This window comes from Pelophylax lessonae (genome assembly GCF_965119305.1).
Source record: "Pelophylax lessonae genome assembly, chromosome: 4".
Classification (NCBI taxonomy): domain Eukaryota; kingdom Metazoa; phylum Chordata; class Amphibia; order Anura; family Ranidae; genus Pelophylax; species Pelophylax lessonae.
In genome coordinates this window covers 299,369,545-299,391,029 of record NC_138771.1, presented here as the reverse complement: position 1 = coordinate 299,391,029, position 21,485 = coordinate 299,369,545, and the positions used below count along the sequence as shown (strand labels likewise).

At 44.5% G+C, this 21,485-nt stretch overlaps 1 protein-coding gene across 1 annotated transcript in view; it reads left to right on the top strand.

Moving 5' to 3' along the window:
* Nucleotides 1-768: 768 nt before the first annotated feature.
* Nucleotides 769-21,485, top strand: part of WASHC4 (WASH complex subunit 4) — a 121,684-nt gene continuing 100,967 nt past the window's right edge. The window contains exons 1-2 of the mRNA XM_082253112.1: nucleotides 769-896; nucleotides 20,135-20,274. Coding sequence (XP_082109238.1) covers nucleotides 830-896; nucleotides 20,135-20,274 — 207 coding nt within the window. The 5' untranslated portion in view covers nucleotides 769-829. The remainder of the gene's footprint in view (nucleotides 897-20,134; nucleotides 20,275-21,485) is intronic.

Genomic DNA, 21,485 nt, shown 5'->3' with positions numbered 1-21,485 from the left:
TTGTTTAGTTTGAACACCAAAAGTGAAAGAAAATCCCACATTTTGGGTTGTCACTAGACAAGGAATAGAGAGGAAATCTGCCAATAGGGACATTAGCATGCCTCCCAACTTTCTGTGATGGGAATAAGGAACACCTTTTAGCAAAACTATGTAGGAAAAGGTCACACCCCCTGCCAAGCCCCCATGAAGACAAATTGTACAAAAAATTATTGGTTAAACCCAAAGGAGCTTTTTTTGTACCACTACTATTCCTTTATATTGGCTTTTGGAATTTACAGATGCAGCAATTTAGAAATTGGATGCAAGGTTTAGCACTGGGAAATATTTTTTGATAGATAAATAGTGCATTTTACATACAACTATACTACAACAAGATCAGACCAAAATGAGGGACAAATGAGGAGGAAAGAGGGACTTTGTTTCAAATTAGGGACAGTCCCTCAAAATCAGGGACAGTTGGGAGCTATGCATTAGTTTTGGTGACAACCAGGGATTTCCCTAAACTTGGAAGGATTTCCTCTCACTTCCTGTTTTGGCTATGGGACAGGAAGTAAAGGCAAATCTCATACATGGCACACCACTAAGTAAATAGTAGGATGCCGAAAGGGATATCCCAACGATGTATTTGGCGTTTCAGTAATAATCACTACCATTACAACCATTCCCTAACAATGCTAGCAGCATTGCCCACAGTAACAATGGCCGCCGGTGTGCACTGTCCCCGCCTTCCTCAGGCTAGGGGCGTACTCCAGCAGGAAGTCACGTGCTCCCGGGTGTCACGGGGAAAGGAGGCAGGCGGGGCTGGTGGTCATCCCTGGATAGGACGGTGATGGCGGCGACTACTGAGAGCCTGTCCCCGGACTGGGAGTTTGATCGCTTCGATGACGGCTCGCAGAGTAAGACTTGTCATTTCCTGTATACACACAGGAGCCGACCTCATTACCCTGACTGATACCCAGGTCATGACACTTGCCAATACCTGTCATATGGGCTCATACCGCTAGGCACACATCACACGGGGCTCCTCTTCTCTATCATCACTCTCTGATGTCTGTGCCATGCATGCCACTATCTTCTGTATACTGCCCACTGCATGCCAATGTAATGTCACTGGTCCATGGCTACTGCAGATGACCAATGCCGGCTGGATGTGACATGTTAGTGCCCACTGCATGCCAATGTCTAATGCTTGTCTGATCTTTAGCCAGTGCCAACTGTGTGACACCAGGGCATCATTATCTTATGTACACTGGGCATTGCCCAGTGCCTGATGATGTGTATGACTTTCCTAATGTCACTTTACAATATTCACTCTATGCCAGTATCCAATGATTTCCTATGTCACTGAGCACTGCCCACATCATTCCCATATCTAATGCTTTCTTCATGTTATTGTTTACTGTCAGAGAAATGCCAATAACTAACGCTTCTCATGTCTCTAGCCAGTGCCAACTCTACCAACTACCTAATACTTGCCTCACATTGCCAATCAAAGCCTACTGTATACTTCTATTTAATGCTTGGCTTATGTCACCAGTCAGTGCCTAATGTACCCATTACATAATGCTTGCCTTAATATCACTGGTCAGTTTCTACTGTATGCTTCTACCCAATGCTTGCCTCCGGTCAGCAGTCACTAACTAATCGTTATCTCCTGTCACTGGTCAGTGACTACTCACTGTATGCTTCTACCCAATGCTTGCCTCTGGTCAGCAGTCACTAACTAATCGTTATCTCCTGTCACTGGTCAGTGACTACTCACTGTATGCTTCTACCCAATGCTTGCCTCTGGTCAGCAGTCACTAACTAATCTTTGCCTCCGGTCAGCGGTCACTAACTAATCACTATTGCATGTCACTGGTCAGTGGCTACTGTATCCTTCTACCCAATGCTTGTCTCCTGTCAGCGGTCACTAATTGTTGTCTCCTGTCAGCGGTCACTAACTAATCGTTGTCTCCTGTCAGCGGTCACTAACTAATCGTTGCCTCCTGTCAGCGGTCACTAACTAATCATTGTCTCCTGTCAGCGGTCACTAACTAATCGTTGTCTCCTGTCAGCGGTCACTAACTAATCGTTGTCTCCTGTCAGCAGTCACTAACTAATCGTTGCCTCCTGTCAGCGGACGCTAACTAATCGTTGTCTCCTGTCAGCAGTCACTAACTAATCGTTGTCTCCTGTCAGCAGTCACTAACTAATCGTTGTCTCCTGTCAGCAGTCACTAACTAATCGTTGCCTCCTGTCAGCGGACGCTAACTAATCGTTGCCTCCTGTCAGCGGTCGCTAACTAATCATTATCCATGTCACTGGTCAGTGGCTACTGTATCCTTCTACCCAATGCTTGTCTCCTGTCAGCGGTCACTAACTAATTGTTGTCTCTTGTCAGCGGTCACTAACTAATTGTTGTCTCTTGTCAGCGGTCACTAACTAATTGTTGTCTCTTGTCAGCGGTCGCTAACTAATTGTTGTCTCTTGTCAGCGGTCGATAGCTAATTGTTGTCTCTTGTCAGCGGTCGCTAACTAATTGTTGTCTCTTGTCAGCGGTCGCTAACTAATTGTTGTCTCTTGTCAGCGGTCGCTAACTAATTGTTGTCTCTTGTCAGCGGTCGCTAACTAATTGTTGCCTCCTCTCAGCAGTCGCTAACTAATTGTTGTCTCTTGTCAGCGGTCGCTAACTAATTGTTGTCTCTTGTCAGCGGTCGCTAACTAATTGTTGTCTCTTGTCAGCGGTCGCTAACTAATTGTTGTCTCTTGTCAGCTGTCCCTAACTAATTGTTGTCTCTTGTCAGCGGTCGCTAACTAATTGTTGCCTCCTCTCAGCGGTCGCTAACTAATTGTTGTCTCTTGTCAGCGGTCGCTAACTAATTGTTGCCTCCTCTCAGCGGTCGCTGGCTAACCATTGCCTCCTGTCTGCGGTCGCTAACTAATCGTTGCCTCTTGTTAGCGGTCGCTGGCTAATCGTTGCCTCTTGTTAGCGGTCGCTGGCTAACCGTTGCCTCCTGTCAGAGGTCGCTGGCTAACCGTTGGCCTCCTGTCAGAGGTCGCTGGCTAACCGTTGGCCTCCTGTCAGAGGTCGCTGGCTAACCGTTGGCCTCCTGTCAGAGGTCGCTGGCTAACCGTTGGCCTCCTGTCAGAGGTCGCTGGCTAACCGTTTGCCTCCTGTCAGAGGTCGCTGGCTAACCGTTGGCCCCCTGTCAGCGGTTGCTGGCTAACCGTTGGCCTCCTGTCAGCGGTTGCTGGCTAACCGTTGGCCTCCTGTCAGAGGTCGCTGGCTAACCGTTTGCCTCCTGTCAGAGGTCGCTGGCTAACCGTTGGCCCCCTGTCAGCGGTTGCTGGCTAACCGTTGGCCTCCTGTCAGAGGTCGCTGGCTAACCGTTGGCCTCCTGTCAGAGGTCGCTGGCTAACCGTTGGCCTCCTGTCAGAGGTCGCTGGCTAACCGTTGGCCTCCTGTCAGCGGTTGCTGGCTAACCGTTTGCCTCCTGTCAGAGGTCGCTGGCTAACCGTTTGCCTCCTGTCAGAGGTCGCTGGCTAACCGTTGGCCCCCTGTCAGCGGTTGCTGGCTAACCGTTGGCCTCCTGTCAGAGGTTGCTGGCTAACCGTTGGCCCCCTGTCAGCGGTCGCTGGCTAACTGTTGGCCCCCTGTCAGCGGTCGCTGGCTAACCGTTGGCCTCCTGTCAGAGGTTGCTGGCTAACCGTTGGCCCCCTGTCAGCGGTCGCTGGCTAACCGTTGGCCCCCTGTCAGCGGTCGCTGGCTAACCGTTGGCCCCCTGTCAGCGGTCGCTGGCTAACCGTTGGCCTCCTGTCAGAGGTTGCTGGCTAACCGTTGGCCCCCTGTCAGCGGTCGCTGGCTAACCGTTGGCCCCCTGTCTGCGGTCGCTGGCTAACCGTTGCCTCCTGTCTGCGGTCGCTGGCTAACCGTTTGCCTCCTGTCAGCGGTCGCTGGCTAACCGTTGCCTCCTGTCTGCGGTCGCTGGCTAACCGTTGCCTCCTGTCTGCGGTCGCTGGCTAACCGTTGGCCTCCTGTCTGCGGTCGCTGGCTAACCGTTGCCTCCTGTCTGCGGTCGCTGGCTAACCGTTGCCTCCTGTCTGCGGTCGCTGGCTAACCGTTGGCCTCCTGTCTGCGGTCGCTGGCTAACCGTTGGCCTCCTGTCAGCGGTCGCTGGCTAACCGTTGGCCTCCTGTCAGCGGTCGCTGGCTAACCGTTGGCCTCCTGTCAGCGGTCGCTGGCTAACCGTTGGCCTCCTGTCAGAGGTCGCTGGCTAACCGTTGCCCCCTTTGTTTTTACTGGATTAATTGTCAGTAATCGCAAGATTGTGCATAATGATTTGTTTCATATTCCTACTCAAATAAACCCTGTACATTTGGTATACAGAAAACAGCTATTTTTTGATGTCTAATTTGAAACCGTCCGGTTTCTTTAAAAACATGAAGAAATGTGATGGTGGAAGAGGCTTTGAGCTTTCCCATACTTTGATTGAGGCAGCTGTTCTCTCCTATGAATAGAAGTCACACTGAATGAATTTAGATGCTCCATGCCTCTTAGATGAACTTGAGTTGAATTAATGAATGGGCACGGCAGCAATCTGTAAGCCTATCAAAGAAACTTCTTTGTAAAGCAAATGCTTATTTGCCATTCTAGACCCTCTTAAGGATGGCTGTCTTCATCCTGCATTCCTTTATCTATGATATTCTTTCTTATCCCAGAGGCAGAATACAGAAACATAAAGGCCTTATTCCTGAAGCTTGGGGTCACCAAGAGTCATGAGCATGGATGACTTGGCTCACAAGTCTTTCTTGTTGATTAAAACAGACATTACATTTCTCATAGCTGCTTTTTGTCAGATTGTTATCTTTGCAAGCTATGTGCAGGTTCATCAGCCATGTTTGTACTTTGTTATAGTACTCCATAAAAACTTGCATAACATTTTCTTGATAATGTCCTCATTTGTTTAAGAAAACAATACATGTATGCATGTTTAATGTTCTCTTATATCCAGAAAAAAAGCAGCTTTGCTACATATACATCCTGCTATCACTGTATTTTCTTTCCTATGCTTTGAAAGCTGTTACCGCAGGCCCAGGCCATGTTTACAGCTTCACTGCATCTGCATTATCACCAGCGGACAAAGAAAGAGCATTATTATTTATTTCGGACCTGGGAAAGTTCACAAGTATCTACTTCAGCTTTCACGCCTATTCACCCCTTATGGACTAGAGTAATTTTCAAATTTCTGCTATGAGCCTGTTTATTCAGCAATCATTTTGTCATTACTTAAGTTGACAAAGTAATACATATATTGTTTTTTTAAAGTTATTGTAAAGTCTCTTCTTTTTTTTTTTTTAATACCAAACATATACTTACCTCCTCTGTGCAGTTGGTTTTGCACAGGGCAGCCCAGATCCCCCTCTTCTAGGGTCCCTCATTGCTGCTTCTGTCCCCTCCTTCCCATTGAGTGCCCCCACAGTGAGCAGCTTGCTATGGGGGCACCCAAACCCAGCTGCAGCTCTGTGATTCCATTCAGACACAGAGCTGCTGTTCGGCCCCACCCCCTCCCTATCCTGATTGGCTAACTGACTTTGACAGCCGCGGGAGCCAATTGCGCCACGCTGTGTCGCCGCCAATCAGTTGAGAGAGACGGCCGAGGGACTCATGGACATCTTTAGAGAGAGAAGGAGTTCAGGTAAATTTTAGGAGGTGCTGGGGAGGCTGCTACACCCGGAAGGTTTTTATCTTAATGCATTAAGAAAAAAGAAAACTTTCTGGCTTTACAACTCTTTTAACCACTTGCCAACCGCCCGCCGCAGATATGGCCCAACTGCATGAATTGACGCATGGGTACGTTGGTTCGCGGGAGAGAGCGTGCTAGGCAGCGGGGATGATGATCCATGGGACCGGCGGCACTGATTGCCACCGGGCACCCGCTGAGAGAGGACAACGGTCAGCTTTTGTAAACACAGCAGACCGTTGTTCTCTCTGAAATGATCACAGAGCACCTGTGATCCTCCTATATAGGATCATAGATCTCTGTGTTCATTTCACAAGTCCCTCCCCTATACAGTTAAAAATCACTCCCCTAGTCTCACACTTTGATCACCACTGGGTTAACCCCTTCATTGCCAGTGTCATTAGTACAGTAACAGTGCATATTTTTAGCACTGATTACTGTAGTAATGTCACTGGTCCCCCCAAAATTGTCAAAAATGTCAGTTAGGGGTCCGATCTGTCCACCGCAATGTCAAAGTTGCAATGTAAAAATCACAGATCGCCACAATTACTAGTTCAAAATAAATAAATAAAAATTACATAAATCTTTCCCCTAGTTTGTAGACGCGATAACTTTTGCGCAAACCAATCAAAATACACTTATTGCGATTTTTGATTTTTTTTTTCCAAAAACATGTAGCAGAATACAATTTGGCCGAAAAGGATGAAAAAATGTGATTTTTAATTTTTTTTTAGGGAATGTTATATAGCAGAATGTGAAAAATATATATTTTCTTTTTTCCAGAATTGTCGCTCCTTTTTTTTTTTTCTTTTTGTATATAGCGCAAAAAATAAAAAATTGCACAGGTGATTAAATACCACCAAAAGAAAGCAGTATTTTTGGGGAAAAAAGGACATCAATTTTATTTAGGTACAGCGTCACAAGACGGCGCAATAAAAATAAAGCAGTGCCGAATCGCAAAAAATGGACTGGTCATTAAGGGGGCAAATCCTTCTGGTCCAGAAGTGGTTAAGGACAAACAAGGCTTTCTTTATGTGAATTATGTCCTGCTTTGCTTATGGAGCTTAATTCATTGAGTGTTTTTTGAGTGGACACAGACACCGACTGCTCTCCTCTATGGGCAAACAGATGTAAACAGACTGCCTGTCCGTTTACACCCGACTGCCATCTAATCTGATCCCCATTCATCTGTTTTTTGGAGATAGGATTGTATTGGACGTTGGCACATGTCTGTTGACACCTGCTGCTGCATATAGAAGACTGGAGTGTCCTCTCGAAAAATGGACAGGTGAACCTGATCGGTCTGCTAGTGTGAAAGGGGCCTTAGAGAAGCAGTAGACCACAGATCACATTGTAGAAATCACAGATTGTACATTTTAGGTCCGGTCCACACCAGAACGCAGTACAGGAAAGGCGCGTTTCACACACCATGTTCCAAGCGCACTGCCTTTGCCATCTACTGCAGGTGCCAATACATTGGGAACAACACCCTAAACGCAGATGGCAAATGCAGTGCGTTTGTGGGCACAAGATCGCATAATACTGCAGTACCATGTGGTTTGGTGTGGCAAGTTTTTCAAAAGTAGTGCATACACTATTTTTTTTTTTGCGGTCCAGTGCAATTTGCAGCCTATTCAAATAATGGGCTGCCAAATTGCACTGTAGGGGAATGCACAGGAAAATGAACTGCGCTCCTGTGTGAATCAGCCCTTGGTGAACAGCTGTGACAGCTCTTTAAACATTTATAGTAATACACTTTGTTGTTTCTAGGAATGAAGTTCAGGAATTAATATAAAAAGGGTAGCGTGCTCTATCGCAGTGGTTCCCATCAGTCCTCATGTAACACCAACAGGTTCTTTTTCATTGCACAGGTGCTTTCAAGCCCCATTCAGGGCTAAGACTATTTTCTTTTCTCTATCGTTCATTGACAGACACAGTTCTCTCTGATTTATATCAGTAGGGTAATACTGCCCCCTACAGGAGTAGGACACTGGGCATAAAAAGTTCTGGCTACGCCTATGGGCAATCCCGGAGTGTACACCCTCTCTCTTCCTGCATAGGATGCCAGTTTTAATCTTCCTAGTCAGGAGTAAGGACCTAGTTCCTTGCTGGGATCTTTGGTCCTGGCATAGAAGTAGAATTTTTAGCATCCCTCCCTCCCTCTGTAACCTATGCTACTATGCATTTTTTCTCCTTGCCTTAGGAAGCCGTATAGTTCTCGAAGTCCCCCCCTCCAGATCTCTTACCAGTTACAGGTGGGGGAACCACTGATTGGGCTTCTGGATCCTGAGATAGCCATGCTTTTGGAAATCAACTAGAAAGTGTCCACTTTAGACAGGTACTGATATGACCACTCAAGCAGGACATTAAAAGAAGAGAAGACTTGGACCTGCTGTGTGATTGGACTGACAACCCCATTGTTGCTATGCTTAGGCTTTAAGCATATGCTTAAAGAGGTTGTAAACTCTCTCAGATAAATTTTCCCCATTAAAATCAGTAAAACACACTGTACAAATTGCTGTGTATAAATCAACTCTAACCTGCTTAGTTCAGCTGTAATCTGCACTTTTCATTTTCATGACGTCACCGACGCATGCGCACATTTCGCTCGATTCACGGCACGCTCATTCCATTCATCTAAATGCATCTCCTTTCTACGGCACTGATCTGAGATCCTGAGAGATCCCGAGAGATCCCAGTGCTGTTCACAAGTTTCCTGAAACACCCCATGTGACTTGCAACGTCACAGGGGGTGTAAACATCAGCACATTGCATGGAACACAGGAGCAGCTGCATCATGTAGATTGTGTCAAAAACACATTAAACAATCAATAAATATGATTTGAAATGCCTGCTTACCTCTCTATGCTTAAATATGTGGGACATGATTGCTGTAGTAATCGGGAATAAAAAAGGAGGCTTGGCTACAACATTACTGAGCATGTGCGGAGTTACATCAGGGACAAACAGAAAGGGCGGAAGTAAACTGCTCTTCAGACTCGGAAGACAGCAGCTAAGATGGCGCTGTCTGCTGCCAGGAAGCAGGAATTTCAAATAAACTGGGAAAAATGTAAGAAAAATCCTTAGGGGGGGAAATAATATTGCAGAATGTTATGGAGAGCTTTATCAGACTGGATTTTGTAAGAAGGAGCATTTGAGGGGGAGAGTTTACTTCCTCTTTAAAGCCTAAGCACAAGCCTGTCACAAACTCAAAAAAGTGCCCAGTTATTTCAATGTAGCAACTTTTTTTTTTTCTTTAAGTGCAGGTTCACACCAGCGCTGCTTTGAAGCCGACATCCCTGCGCAACTTCATTGCGACTTGCATACGACTTCTTTAACAGAAGTCAAAGCAAGTCTTTTTGAAGTCACCCCAAAGTTGTGCAGGAACCTTTTTCTAAGTTTTAGTGACTTGAGTCGCACCAATTGGAACAGTTCCATTGCCATTAACGTGGCGCGACCTGTCGTGTCGTTTTGGTAGTGTGAACTGAGGCTAAAGCTGAGCTCTAGGCAGATAAAACACACAATGAATGCAGCTCTATTAATATAAATACATTGTTAATGTATATTTTAAATACAAGCAGTGCAAGTCCCTGAATGTGACCTGATATTAGCCCCTTGCTATGCCTGTACAGCAGGGCTAAAAAGTGAGAGGAAGATGCAGCACAAGGAGCCAATCAGTGTAAGTGATGACAAGAAGCATGATGATAGGAGGAGAGGACAAAGTGACAGATATGAGCTCATCAGTGTGCTTTTTCTTTCACTGTCCAAATATACTGCGGCAGGCCAAGTCGACTACGGGAATCGACGTATGGGTACGTCGGTTCGTGGAAGTGGTCCTGGGGGCAAGCACGCTAGGCAGCGGGAAATAATTCTGGACGGCTGCACTTCCAAAAATCCTTTTATTGACGCTTTATATGACAAGTGGTTGACACATGGAGTAGAGGACAAAGAGTTTCGCTCAAATGTTAGCGCTTAGTCATTACCTATTGGAACTAGTCACCAAATTCACCTATATACAGCTCTAATGTGTCCATAATAATTGAATGATGTGTCGAGTTTGCACCGAGTTCAATTGGTGTATCCTTTCTGGCAGTGTATCTGGACAGGACTCTTCACATAAGATTTGAGTGTATGTACCATGATTTGCAGCCGGGTTTTCTTTGTGGTACCAGCTGAGTACTATTTTTAATTGGTTAGATCACCTGTAACCTAATGATGACATATTAGAGCTGTATATAGGTGAATTTGGTGACTAGTTCCAGTAGGTAATGACTAAGCGCTAACATTTGCGCGAAACGCGTCTACCTCTTTTTTTTCCCCTGCTCCATCTGTCTACTTGTCTTATGAAGCTTCAATAAAATTATTTTCTCTCATACACAGCTCCTGATCTTCTTAACCATTGGGTTATTCTGCCCCCTACTGGAGTAGGACACTAGGCAGAAAAAAAGTCTGGCTACGCCTATAGGCAGTCCCAGGGGATATACTCCCTCTCTCTGCTATAGGTACTCAGTTTTGTTACAAGTAGTGTCAGAAGAATTACAGCTCCCCAGAGGGGTGGGTGCTGTGTTTGTCAACGAACATCAGAGAAATGGATTTTACGGTAAATCAAAAATCACATTTTCTCTTTCGCTCATTGACGGACACAGCTCCTGATCTTCTTAACCATTGGGACGTCCCAAAACAGTGTTAAACATGATGGGTGGGTACAGCGAAAAATAAATTCCCAAGGCTAACTATAGCCAACCAGGTTTTTTTTCTGCCGAGTCAAAAGTAAGGACCTAGTTCCTTGCTGGGATCTCTGGTCCTGGCAATTTTTTCTTTTTAAATAGATTTTTTTTCTCTTTTTTACCTATGAGAGCTACAATCAACTGCCAGACTGGGCGACGGGCTGGATAATCTAGAGCCAGTGGTCAGCCCAGTCTGGCCAGTGAGCGCACACAGCAGTCTGGCCAGTGAGCGCACGCAGACCTCAGCTTCGCGCTAGGTCTGCCACGACATAGCCCCACTGTACAGAGGCTGGCCTGTGAGTTAAACGCCTCGCGAGGTCGCATACGACCGGGTCTCTGCATTTCTCCTGGCCGACAGCCCCCCTATATTAGATGGAGAGGAGGTTCTGTCTGGAGCGGTGCCTGCCTGGTTCCTGGTATGGTACATAACTGTCCCCCCTCTCCCCTGGGAGGGTTTTGGGGTGTACATGGGCCCCTCCATGGGACGGTAAGACCCCTGGGTTCCCCTTCTTCCCGTTAGTTACCCCCTTCATCGGTCTGATGGTCCCTGTGGGTTATCTCGCCCCCCTTCCGCTGCCCCCCCTCGTTCACTTACGCTGGGGCTGTGGGGTGCCCTGGTCCACCTCCTGGTGTGGGGGCAAGATGCTGTGCTGGTGAGTGGCGGGGGGGGGGGGCTGCCGCCGACGACTGGGGAGGGCCTTTACCTGGTGGGGCCTCCTGCCAGGGGCCCCCCCTTTCTGCCTGTACCGTTTTCTGATGCCTAGGGATCCCTCCTAGGAGCCTCTTGGTGCCACCATTTTCTTGTAGCCTGAGTGCTCAATGCAGGACGGCCATGTTTGTGTAGTCCGGCGGCCATTTTGTGTTGGTTTGCCATTGAAAATAGCGGCGGCCATGATAGCGGAGCCCGTGGGCGGTGATTTCGAGAATGGGAGCCCCTCCTCATCCCCTGGTGCTGACTCCTGGATATTTCACTTCCTGATCGCTGCACATGGAGTGGAGATTATCTTGGTGGCTGCAGGTGCCTGTTTCTACTGGGTGGTGAGTCTGGGGGAGTCCTCTCCCTCTCTGCTGAGGATCGATTGCCCGGTTACTGGCGACCGGGTGGTGCTGCTGGAGCGAGCGATGGGGGTGTCTCTTAGCAGTGTTTTTTTGCACCTTTTTTTTGTGGCGTCCCCCTGTGACTTATGGAGTCTTTGGAGCACATTTACCCACCTGATCCCCTCTCTGAGACTGCGGGGCCCTCCGGGTCTCGACCATCCATTGATGTACTGATGGCGGTCCTGAAGTCCTTTGGCACTCCCAAGCCATCCAGAGCGGCAAAGGCGTTTCCTTTCCCTTCCTGTTTTGACAGAATTATCGCAAAAAAGTGGGAATAACCAAAACTTCCCCTTGTGGTCCCTAAACGATTTGCTATGCGGTACCCCTATGAGGAGTCCTCTCTTAAAAATGGACTGTTCCTCCGGTGGTGGACCCTCCGGTCTCCATATTGAACATGGCAACCATGATTCTGGTTGAAGAGTCCCTGGCCTTTAAGTAAAAAAGGGGAGTAATAATACCAGTGCTATGGAGTTTCCCTAGATTTTTTAATAAAATATATAAGTGGTTTAAAAGCTGCCACCAGCCTACCTCCTGAGGTAGTGAATATATAGAAGGTGTAAAATGTGCTGGTATATCTGGCGCTACCACACTGCACAGGAAAAAACCTTAAACCATATATGTGCTTAATAAATGCAATAAAAGTGTATCATAGGTCAGTTGACCTAAAAAGGGCTCAGTGCTGCAAAATAAATGACTAGATATGGTCTTGCATGGGGCCAGAGACCTATATCAATCGTGCTATAAAGTGCCAACGTGCTGGGGAATCAATGTGAATGTAAACAATAGTAGGTGCTTCAATAAAAATTCAAAAGAACAAGTGAAGCTTTTTATTTATAATGAGTAACAGGTTGTGCCAGTGACACTATGGGGAACGTGTGCTCATGGATTGCGGCGTGCTGGTGAATGTTAGTGCTAATACCCGTGGCCCCCACTAGGTAGAAGCACTTACCGCACACACTGCTTGTAGACCGGATTGCACCTAAGGTCTTGATCCCTCTTTGTATGGTGATGTGCACACTGTCTGTGAGCTTCAAATCAATCTGTTTCCAATCTGATCACTGGCAGTTGATGCGTAGCGCTACAAGCATAAAACATCTCCCATTGCATAGTACAGTTAGACTATACAAGGCAAAAACATATCCACTCACAGTTGAGGAAGTTCACAGTCAGCGTGCAGGATCCGGTAGCCTGGGTTGCTTCCGCGTTCCACGGGCTGGAACCACTGCAACCGGAAGTGACGTAGCTGGACACCCTACGCGTTTCGTCACTACGACGTCATCGTACGTGGAAGACGTACATCGTGTGGTGTGAGGCTCTTGGGGTTCATCCTCGCTCTTTTTTGAGTACGATCAAGGGCAAGATATCAGCCCTGGCGGTATTCTTTCAACGGCCCTTGGTCACAAACTCCCTGGTGCGTACCTTTCTTCAGGGAGTTCGGCACTTGGCTCCCCCAGTGCGGTTTCCATTGCCGCCTTGGGGCCTCAATTTGGTGCTCAGTCCACCAGAAGCCTCCTTTTGAGAATCTTCAGGAGATTCCCCTGCTTATGCTGTCCCAGAAGTTGGCCTTTTTTGGTGGCTATCACCTCTGTGCACAGGGTGCCTGAATTGGCGGCGTTATCCCTTTGTTCACCTTACTTGGTGGTTCACAGAGATAAGGTGGTTCTTCGCCTCTGTCCTTTGCTCCTTCCAAAGGTTGTCTCTGATTTCCATTTGAATGAAGACATTGTGTTGCCTTCCCTATGTACCAGGCCAAAACATCTGAAGGAAATTGCTTTGCATGCCTTGGATGTGATCTGGGCAATTAGGGTGTACCTGGCAGCAACAGAGTCTTTTAGGAAGTCAGACTTACTATTTGTATTCACGGATGGGCCTTGGAAAGGGTTGTCTGCTTCCTCTGCGACCATTTCCAGATGGATCAGACGGTGATTCAGGCCTATTCCATCAAGGGTCAGGTTCCTCCTTTCCCTGTGAAGGCGCACTGTACTCGGGCACTCAGGGCCTCCTGGGCCTTCCGTCATCAGGCATCAGTGACGCAGGTTTGCAAGGTGGCCATCTGGTCGTCGTTGCGCACTTTCACAAGTTCTAAAAAATTGGATGTGTTGGCATCTGCGGATGCTTCTTTTGGCCGCAAGGTTTTGCAGGCTGCTGTTTAGAGGACCTCTTTGAGGGTGTATTGTGTTTTTTTTTTTTTTCAGGTGAGCTCCAGTTGTTTTGGTTGAGCTCTTGTCTACCTGGTTGGCTATAGTTAGCCTTGGGAATTTATTTTTCGCTGTTCCCTCCCCTCATGTTTAACACTGCTTTGGGACGTTCCAAATGTTAAGAAGATCAGGAGCTGTGTCCGTCAATAAGCGAAAGAGAAAATGGGATTTTTGACTTACCGTAAAATCCAGTTCTCGGACACAGCACCCACCCCTCTGTGGAGTTGTAATTCTTCTGACACTGCTTGTAACAAAACTAAGTACCTATAGCAGAGAGAGGAAGTATACCTCCTGGGAATGCCCCGTAGGCGTAGTCTGACTTTTTTTTTTTTCTGCCTAGTGTCCTACTCCTGTAGCTGGTGGTGTAACCCAATGGTTAAGAAAATCAGGGGCTGTGTCTGTCAATCAACATCAGAGAAATGGATTTTACGGTAGTTAAAAAATCCCATTTTTGGAAGTGCAGCCGTCCTGAAATATTTCCTTGGTCTATTCAGACTAAAACTTCCAGCTTTTCTCAGACTTTTTCCAAATGTGTTAGTAAATATTGAACTCAGGACATCCCCCTAACAGCCAGAAAATAAGCATTTTTACTAGGAGTTCAGCAGCGGCATCCCTCATATATCCCCCTCAGTGTTTCAATGGTCCTAATTGTTTGTCCTGAAGAGCTTTGAAGAAAATGCTTTTACAATCTGTTCTTTTCTGCCAAAGCGATCTAGAAAAGATTTGAAAAAAGATATCCTGTCTGCCACCAGGGATGTGATTTTTGGAATCATTTTCAGCTATTTTTGCTAATGAAAGCTGCTCATTGGATATGCAGTAATAATTAGGAAACGAAATCGCGCTTTAACGACTGCTTCATGCTGAGTTTTCTGTGGAACAAACTGATAAACTGTAAATGCTGAATCATTTCAGGAAAAGGCAGTTGAAATCAAGTGCTTTCGTTTTTGTAAATGAACTTCCCTATTTTTTTCTTTTTTTCCTGTAGTGGAAGCAAACCTAGGATCGTTTTTTTCTTTTTACTTTATTTTAAAATGACACTTGTGTAATACAAAGAGGTATTATCATGTCAAATTTATCACTTCTCCACCTGGCAATGCCACTTTCTACCTTTTTTTTTTTTTCCCTCAGAAGGTTTCTTTTGCCATCTTATAGCCATTCTCCTAGCTCAGCATTCTCTTTTTGAGATCGCAATACTGGCCTACGAATGGCACTTGTATATAGATCCTGAAGCCTGTACAGTAAGTAGCCTTTAAAGGGTAACTCCACTTTCGTGGGGAAAAAAACAATATAGTGTATACAATTGTGAGACAAATCATACTGAACTCCACTTTCGTGAGGAAAAAAACAATATAGTGTATACAATTGTGAGACAAATCATACTGAATTGAATGTTAATAAAAATTACCTTTCCTTTTCAATCTGCAGCTGTTATAATGTTCTGAAAATGCAATACAATATGGCTACCTGGAGGTGTTCTGTACACAGAATGTGTACTGACCACATCCCAGAAATATAATTTCCTGCTTGTGTGATTGGCTCACCAATTTTCTCAGAAGTCTCCCTAAGATACAAGTCAGATTTCAGGCATCCCCTGCAACAAAAATGTCATTTTTGGTGAGATACTTCCAATAGGAACACGTCTAAAGGGATGCAGGCCCAGCAGATTTGTAAATTAAAGTCCTGCAGCTGCCACAGCTGACAGATAATTATGAAACCACTGAAATTTGACCCACTCAGCACAGAGGAACAAACAATGATTTCTTCAGAATAACGAAAGGTAGGAATTTCCAACAAAGTTTGTTAAAATCCTTGTAATGTACAGAGATCACCCAGAGGGGAATGTTTTTTTTTTTTTTCTCAACAAAAGTGGAGTTACGCTCTATGTTCTTGGTTCACATACCTTTGTCTTCTGTTGCCCCTTTAAACTGGCCAGTGTAAAAATCTATCATGCTCCCCAAGACAGTTACTTGGATAGGGCTCATTTACAGTTGTGTTAGCCATCTGAAGAATGATCATGGTGAAACACTTTTCAGAAGATGTGTGATCGGCGGTGCGGAGGCATTAAGTTTACTTATTATTATTACAGGTACTGATATATCACCGTCAGTTTACACATTACATATATATTGTACATTCGCATCAGTCCCTGCCCTGGAGGAGCTTACAATCTAAGGTCCCTAACACACATTCATTCATACACATACTAGGGCCAATTTGGACAGGATCCAAAAAAACTATTCAGCATGTCTTTGGAGTACCTGGAGGAAACCTTCACAGGCACAGGGAGAACATGCAGACTCCAGGCAGGTAGCGCTATTGTTGGGATTCGAACTGGCGACCCTAATTCTACTAGCTGGAAGTGCTAACCACTTAGCTTAAGAGTTGCCTCCTCATGCCTGTTTTAATCCCTAAAAACTGCAACTGTGTTGCGTATTCATTGTCTTGTAAAGTGGGTAGTACTGCCTATTGAACATGAGGGAGGCATAATTTTTGCAGTGCCACAACTAGAAATGAGTCCTAACCACCTATCCTGTGACCTGTCCGTGTAAAAATCCATCACAGCCTTGAACAACTCAGTCTACTTACTGCTTCTTACCTTGTGACCTACCAGTATACTATTTTGAATAGAGCAATCATGGGGGAGGAAGAGAAGGCCAATGAAATGCATCTTTTGCCTCCTTACCACTGAGCAGTATGGTTCCGTTCAGTACAGTTCGAAACGGTACACCTTGATCAGGCTTGCGTTTCCACCGCCAACAGTACCCTTACATGGTAGGCGAGGTGTAAGTAGTGATCAATGTCACTTGATAGGCGTGGTGAACCAATGGTCAACCAATCAACGTTCGGCAGAGTGTAGCTCCACCCTGTTGGTACGGTATGATTGTGCTTGGTACCCCAACGAAAGGGTCCCAAAAAAGTGACAATGGAAGCGGCAACAATTGAGTACCGCACCGAACCAAACCGTACCGCTCAGTGGAAACGAGCCATTTCTGTCTGCTGAAGACCAACACTGTTCCTCCACTGTGCTTCCCTTGGACAGAATTTGCCTGGGCCGTTTTATTTCAGTGGTGCTCAATGACTGCTTTTAATTATAAAATATTATATATTACATTATTTGTATTATATATTTAAAAAAAAAAAAATGACTGACTTTACTGTTAGGAATTTGCTGACTTGTGATATGTCAGGAAGTTACGGACTGGTCAATTTTAACCACTGTTATTTAGAGAGCAAGTGAGAAATGCATATAGAAGCTTTAAATCAGAAGAAAAACCAAATGGTATGAGCATAGGACTTGACCTCCTAATAATTAGAAAAAATGAATCAGAATTTTCTGTCCTATTGACCCTGAAATCAAACCTGGAATAATAGACTTGTGTAAAATGACATGTGAGTAACATTGTCCGTAACTGTACATTAATTGCAATTGCTTATAATGAGCAACCACACCTGCATACTGACAATTTTGTCTCTAAGTAACCCTGTCAGTGGATGGAAAAATTACAAAAGTCCAATAGTTTTATACATACCTGTTGATGAAGCCCATTCGCTAGGACCCTATTTACACCTTGCGATTTGGGATCGTGGGCAGATTTGCTGCAATTCTGTCCACGATCCCAAATAGTGTGGCAATTGTAATGTGCACATTTGTGTGCCATTATCCTTCAATGGCAACTCAAACGCAATTCGATTCTGCCGCGATTGTTGCATAACGGGTTCGCATGGCAAACTGTACCTTTACAAATTGCCTGAAGCTGGTGACCAGAAAGGAGCAGGAACTTATTTTCAGATGACAAACATGCATAGAGCAGCCTAATCAAGTGAATGAGCTGCCCTATGCGACATGCAGAAAAGCGCTCAAATCTCAATGTCAAATTCGCGTAGCAGGAGCGAGCTGTAAATGGGGCCTAAAACTTCACTCAATAGCAGGTCTACTGGCATTAACCAGATTTTACTCAAACCCTCTGCTGGCAGCTGTGGTCCTTCCTGCTGACTCCTAGGTACTTCAGGACACTATGGGTTTTTTTTTTTTTTACTAAAGCTGGAGAGTGAAAAATCAGGCTCACTTCTGCATAGAAACCAATCAACTTCCAGGTTTTTTTTTTTGCCGACGCTTAAAGCGTAACTCAACTTTTGTTGAGAAAAAAAAATTCCCCTCTGGGTGATCTATGTACATTGCAAGGATTTTAACAAACGTTGTTGCAGATTCCTACCTTTTTGTTATTCTGAAGAAATCATTCTTTGTTCCTCTGTGCTGAGTGGGTATAATGGGAGTGGTTTCATAATTATCAGTCAGGTGTGCAGCTGCAGGGCTCTAATGAGGAAATCTGCTGGGACTGCATCCCTTTAGATGTGTTCCTATTGGAAGTATCCCACCAAAAATGACATTTTTGTTGCAGGGGATGCCAGAAATCTGACTTGTATCTTAGGCAGACTTCGGGGAAAATTGGTGAGCCAATCGCACAAGCAGGAAAATATATTTCTGGGGTTTGGTCTGTGTACAGAACAGCTCCAGGTAGCCATATTGTATTGCATTTTCAGAAAATTCCAACAGCTACAGATTGAAAAGGAAAGGTAATTTTTAATAAAATTCAATTACAATATTGTTGCAATTGTATACGCTTTATTGTTTTTTCTTTATTTGCTGATTTTTTTTTTCCCACATGAATGTGGAGTTACTCTTTAACCAGTTGCCGACCGCCGCACGACTATATACTGCGGCGGTCAGCCCCGGCCAGGCAGAGTGACGTATCGGTACGTCACTCGCCTGTCACTGACTTGCGAGCCTATCGCGGGCGGGCGCGCGTCCGCCGCGGCTCGTTCACAGACAAGTCAGTGCGTGTGACCGGCGGACTCGATGTCCGCTAGTCACACTGCGATCGCTCCTGTGAAGGGAGAAAGACAGAGCGGCTTGTGTAAACAAGCTGCCTGTCAGTTCTCCCTGTGTAAAAGTGAAGATCTGTCTGTTCTACTATGTAGAACAGTTGATCTTTGCTTTTACACCAATAGGAATGTCCCTGCACAGTTAGAATCACGCCCCTAGGACACACTTAACCCCTCCCTGTCCAATAAAGTTAACCCCTTCCCTGCCAGTGTCATTTTTGCAGTAACAGTGCATATGTATAGCACTGATTACTGTAGTAATGTCACTGGTACCCCCAAAAGTGTCAAAAATGTCAGTCAAGGGTCCGATCTGTCCGCCGCAATGTCGCAGTACCGAAAAAAAAATCGCAGATCGCCGCCATTACGCGTTAAAAAAAAAAACACCAAAAATGACAAAAATCTTTCTCTTTGTTAGTAAACGCGATAACTTTTGCGCAAACCAATCAAAATACGCTTTTTGCGACTTTTTTTTTACCAAACATAGGTAGCATAAAACAAATTGGCCGAAAAATGTTAAAAAATTTTGATTTTTACTTTTTTTTTTTTGGGGAATTTCATATAAAAAAATGTGAAAAATATTATTTTTGCAAAATTTACGCTCTTTTTTTGTTTATAGCGCGTGATCAAAAAATCGCACAGGTGATCAAATACCACCAAAAGAAAGCTCTGTTTGTGGGAAAAAAAGGACATCAAATTCGTTTAGGTACAGCGTCGCACGACCGCGCAATTGTCCGTTAAAGTCACGCAGTAAAAAATCGCAAAAAAAACCCTGGTCCTTTAGCAGCCAAATCCTCCGGGGCTTAAGTGGTTAATTGAACAAGCTAAGTTAGAAGCTGATTGGTTTCTATATAGAAGTGAGCCTGATTTTGCACTCTCCAGCTTTAGTTCTTTTGTTGTTGACCCCTGACAGGATCACTTTAATTATATAGCAGTCCTTGCTATTTCTCTTCACTTTTAGGCTCTCCTTTTAACAGCGATGCAAGTAATCCCTGTGTTGTCTATTTTATAGGTTTAATTAAAATGTTTTTTCTACCTTTTTGTTTGTGTTTTTTGTTTTTTTATTAATAAACCTGACAGTCTAGTAGTTTGAGCAGACAGGATGGGAACCCTTTTTAATGTTGCACAATTTTTTTTTGCATTTTATTATTCTTTTTTTTATTCTATATTTTTTTTCTGTTTTATGATATTTTAATTGTGTTATTCAAGATTGCAATGCCTTATGGCCAGCTTCTATAAATTGTGGTTAGCCCAGGAGGAGTGGACAAAGCACAGTGAAATGAAAATCAGCTTTTTTGTCTCCCTCTAAAAATAATCCCCACAAATGTCATATTAATTAAAAAAAAATAAATTTACTCCTGTATTGTCTTTGCATTAGTTGCAGTTAAATATAAGGTAACTTATTATATAATGTTCCTTTCTTGAGTAACACTGTCTTTGTGTTGTATAGCGTAGGAGCCTCCTTTGTGCCCGTGATTAATGTAATTAAGTTTATTTTTCTATGCAGAAATTCATGCTGAAGTCCAGTTAAAAAACTATGGGAAATTTCTGGAGGAATATACATCTCAGCTTCGCAGGATTGAAAATGCCCTGGATGACTCCATTGGAGATGTGTGGGACTTCAGTCTGGATCCAATCGCGCTGAAGGTGACATTTCTATTCTAGGGATACATACTGTATTCCAGCTATAAACTTGTGATCAAAACTGGGTCAGCTCACTAATCTAACAAAAAAAAAAAAAAAAAAAGTAGAATAAAAGATTGATTTAGGGAATGCTGGTCTTTAGCACTTTTAGCAGTGATATAAATGGAAGTATTTGCAGTTTTCACAGAAAAAAATAGCTTTATCTTTTGATTCAATTTCCTGAATAAATTGCTCTGCTTTCCTTGTTTAGCACAATGTGTTATTTGTTACAGACTGAATGCTTGAAAGATTAATCAGTCCATTTCCTTCATCTGCCTTATAATGCCAGGCAAGCGGTTTTGGAACTGTCATGGGGAGAAACTGAATTAAAATGATTTTGCAATTGCATTCAGTAAAATGGTATATGCATACAGCATTACTAAATATCTACGTCCGCTCTTACACTTGTACACCGTCTGATATGGGGTGATAGATGTGTCTGTTGTAAATCCAATGCAAGTCAGGAACTGTGGTTAAAGTGTTACTAAACCCACAACCGTAAAATCAGTCTGCATATGCAGTAAAGCATGCTTGTTATACTCACTGTGGAATCTAAGGGGTTAATCCTCCAAATTGTGTGAAAAAGCTGTGTGACCCTGTCTTCTCTGATCCTCCCCTCCTTCCACTGTCTACAAACCATTTCCTGATTGAACAGAGCTTTGGAGTCACTCTGCACATGGTCAGTTTGGTGTGTATTGCTAGAGTTCTATTTTTTTCTTGGGAAAGTGCACAGGGCCTATCAACTCTGTCCAGACCGAGGGTCAGGGTTCCTGCAGCCTCATAGGACAGTCCAGAGTGGAATGAAAACTCCTCCTATAGGACTTAACCAGGCACTGATTGAATTAAAAAAGACTGCTATATACTGCTGATAAAGGGTATTTAGCAATTTGTATTTAGTAAAATAATTGCATTTCCATGTTCTGTGTACTGTGGGATAGGGATGTAACGATATTGACGATATCGCGATATCGTATCGTCGTGGTCGTCTAGATATATCGTCGTGGTTGGGTTACAATATTAAAAGGACAGGTGTCCGTCAAAAAGCAAGAGGAATAAACACAGTCCCACTGAACAAATCGTTGTTAACTACATAGACCAGAGTTTAAGGATTTTTTTTTTTTACTGTTTTTTTTTTTTCTTGCAATGTAGATATTTTCACCTTTCTGATGAAAAAC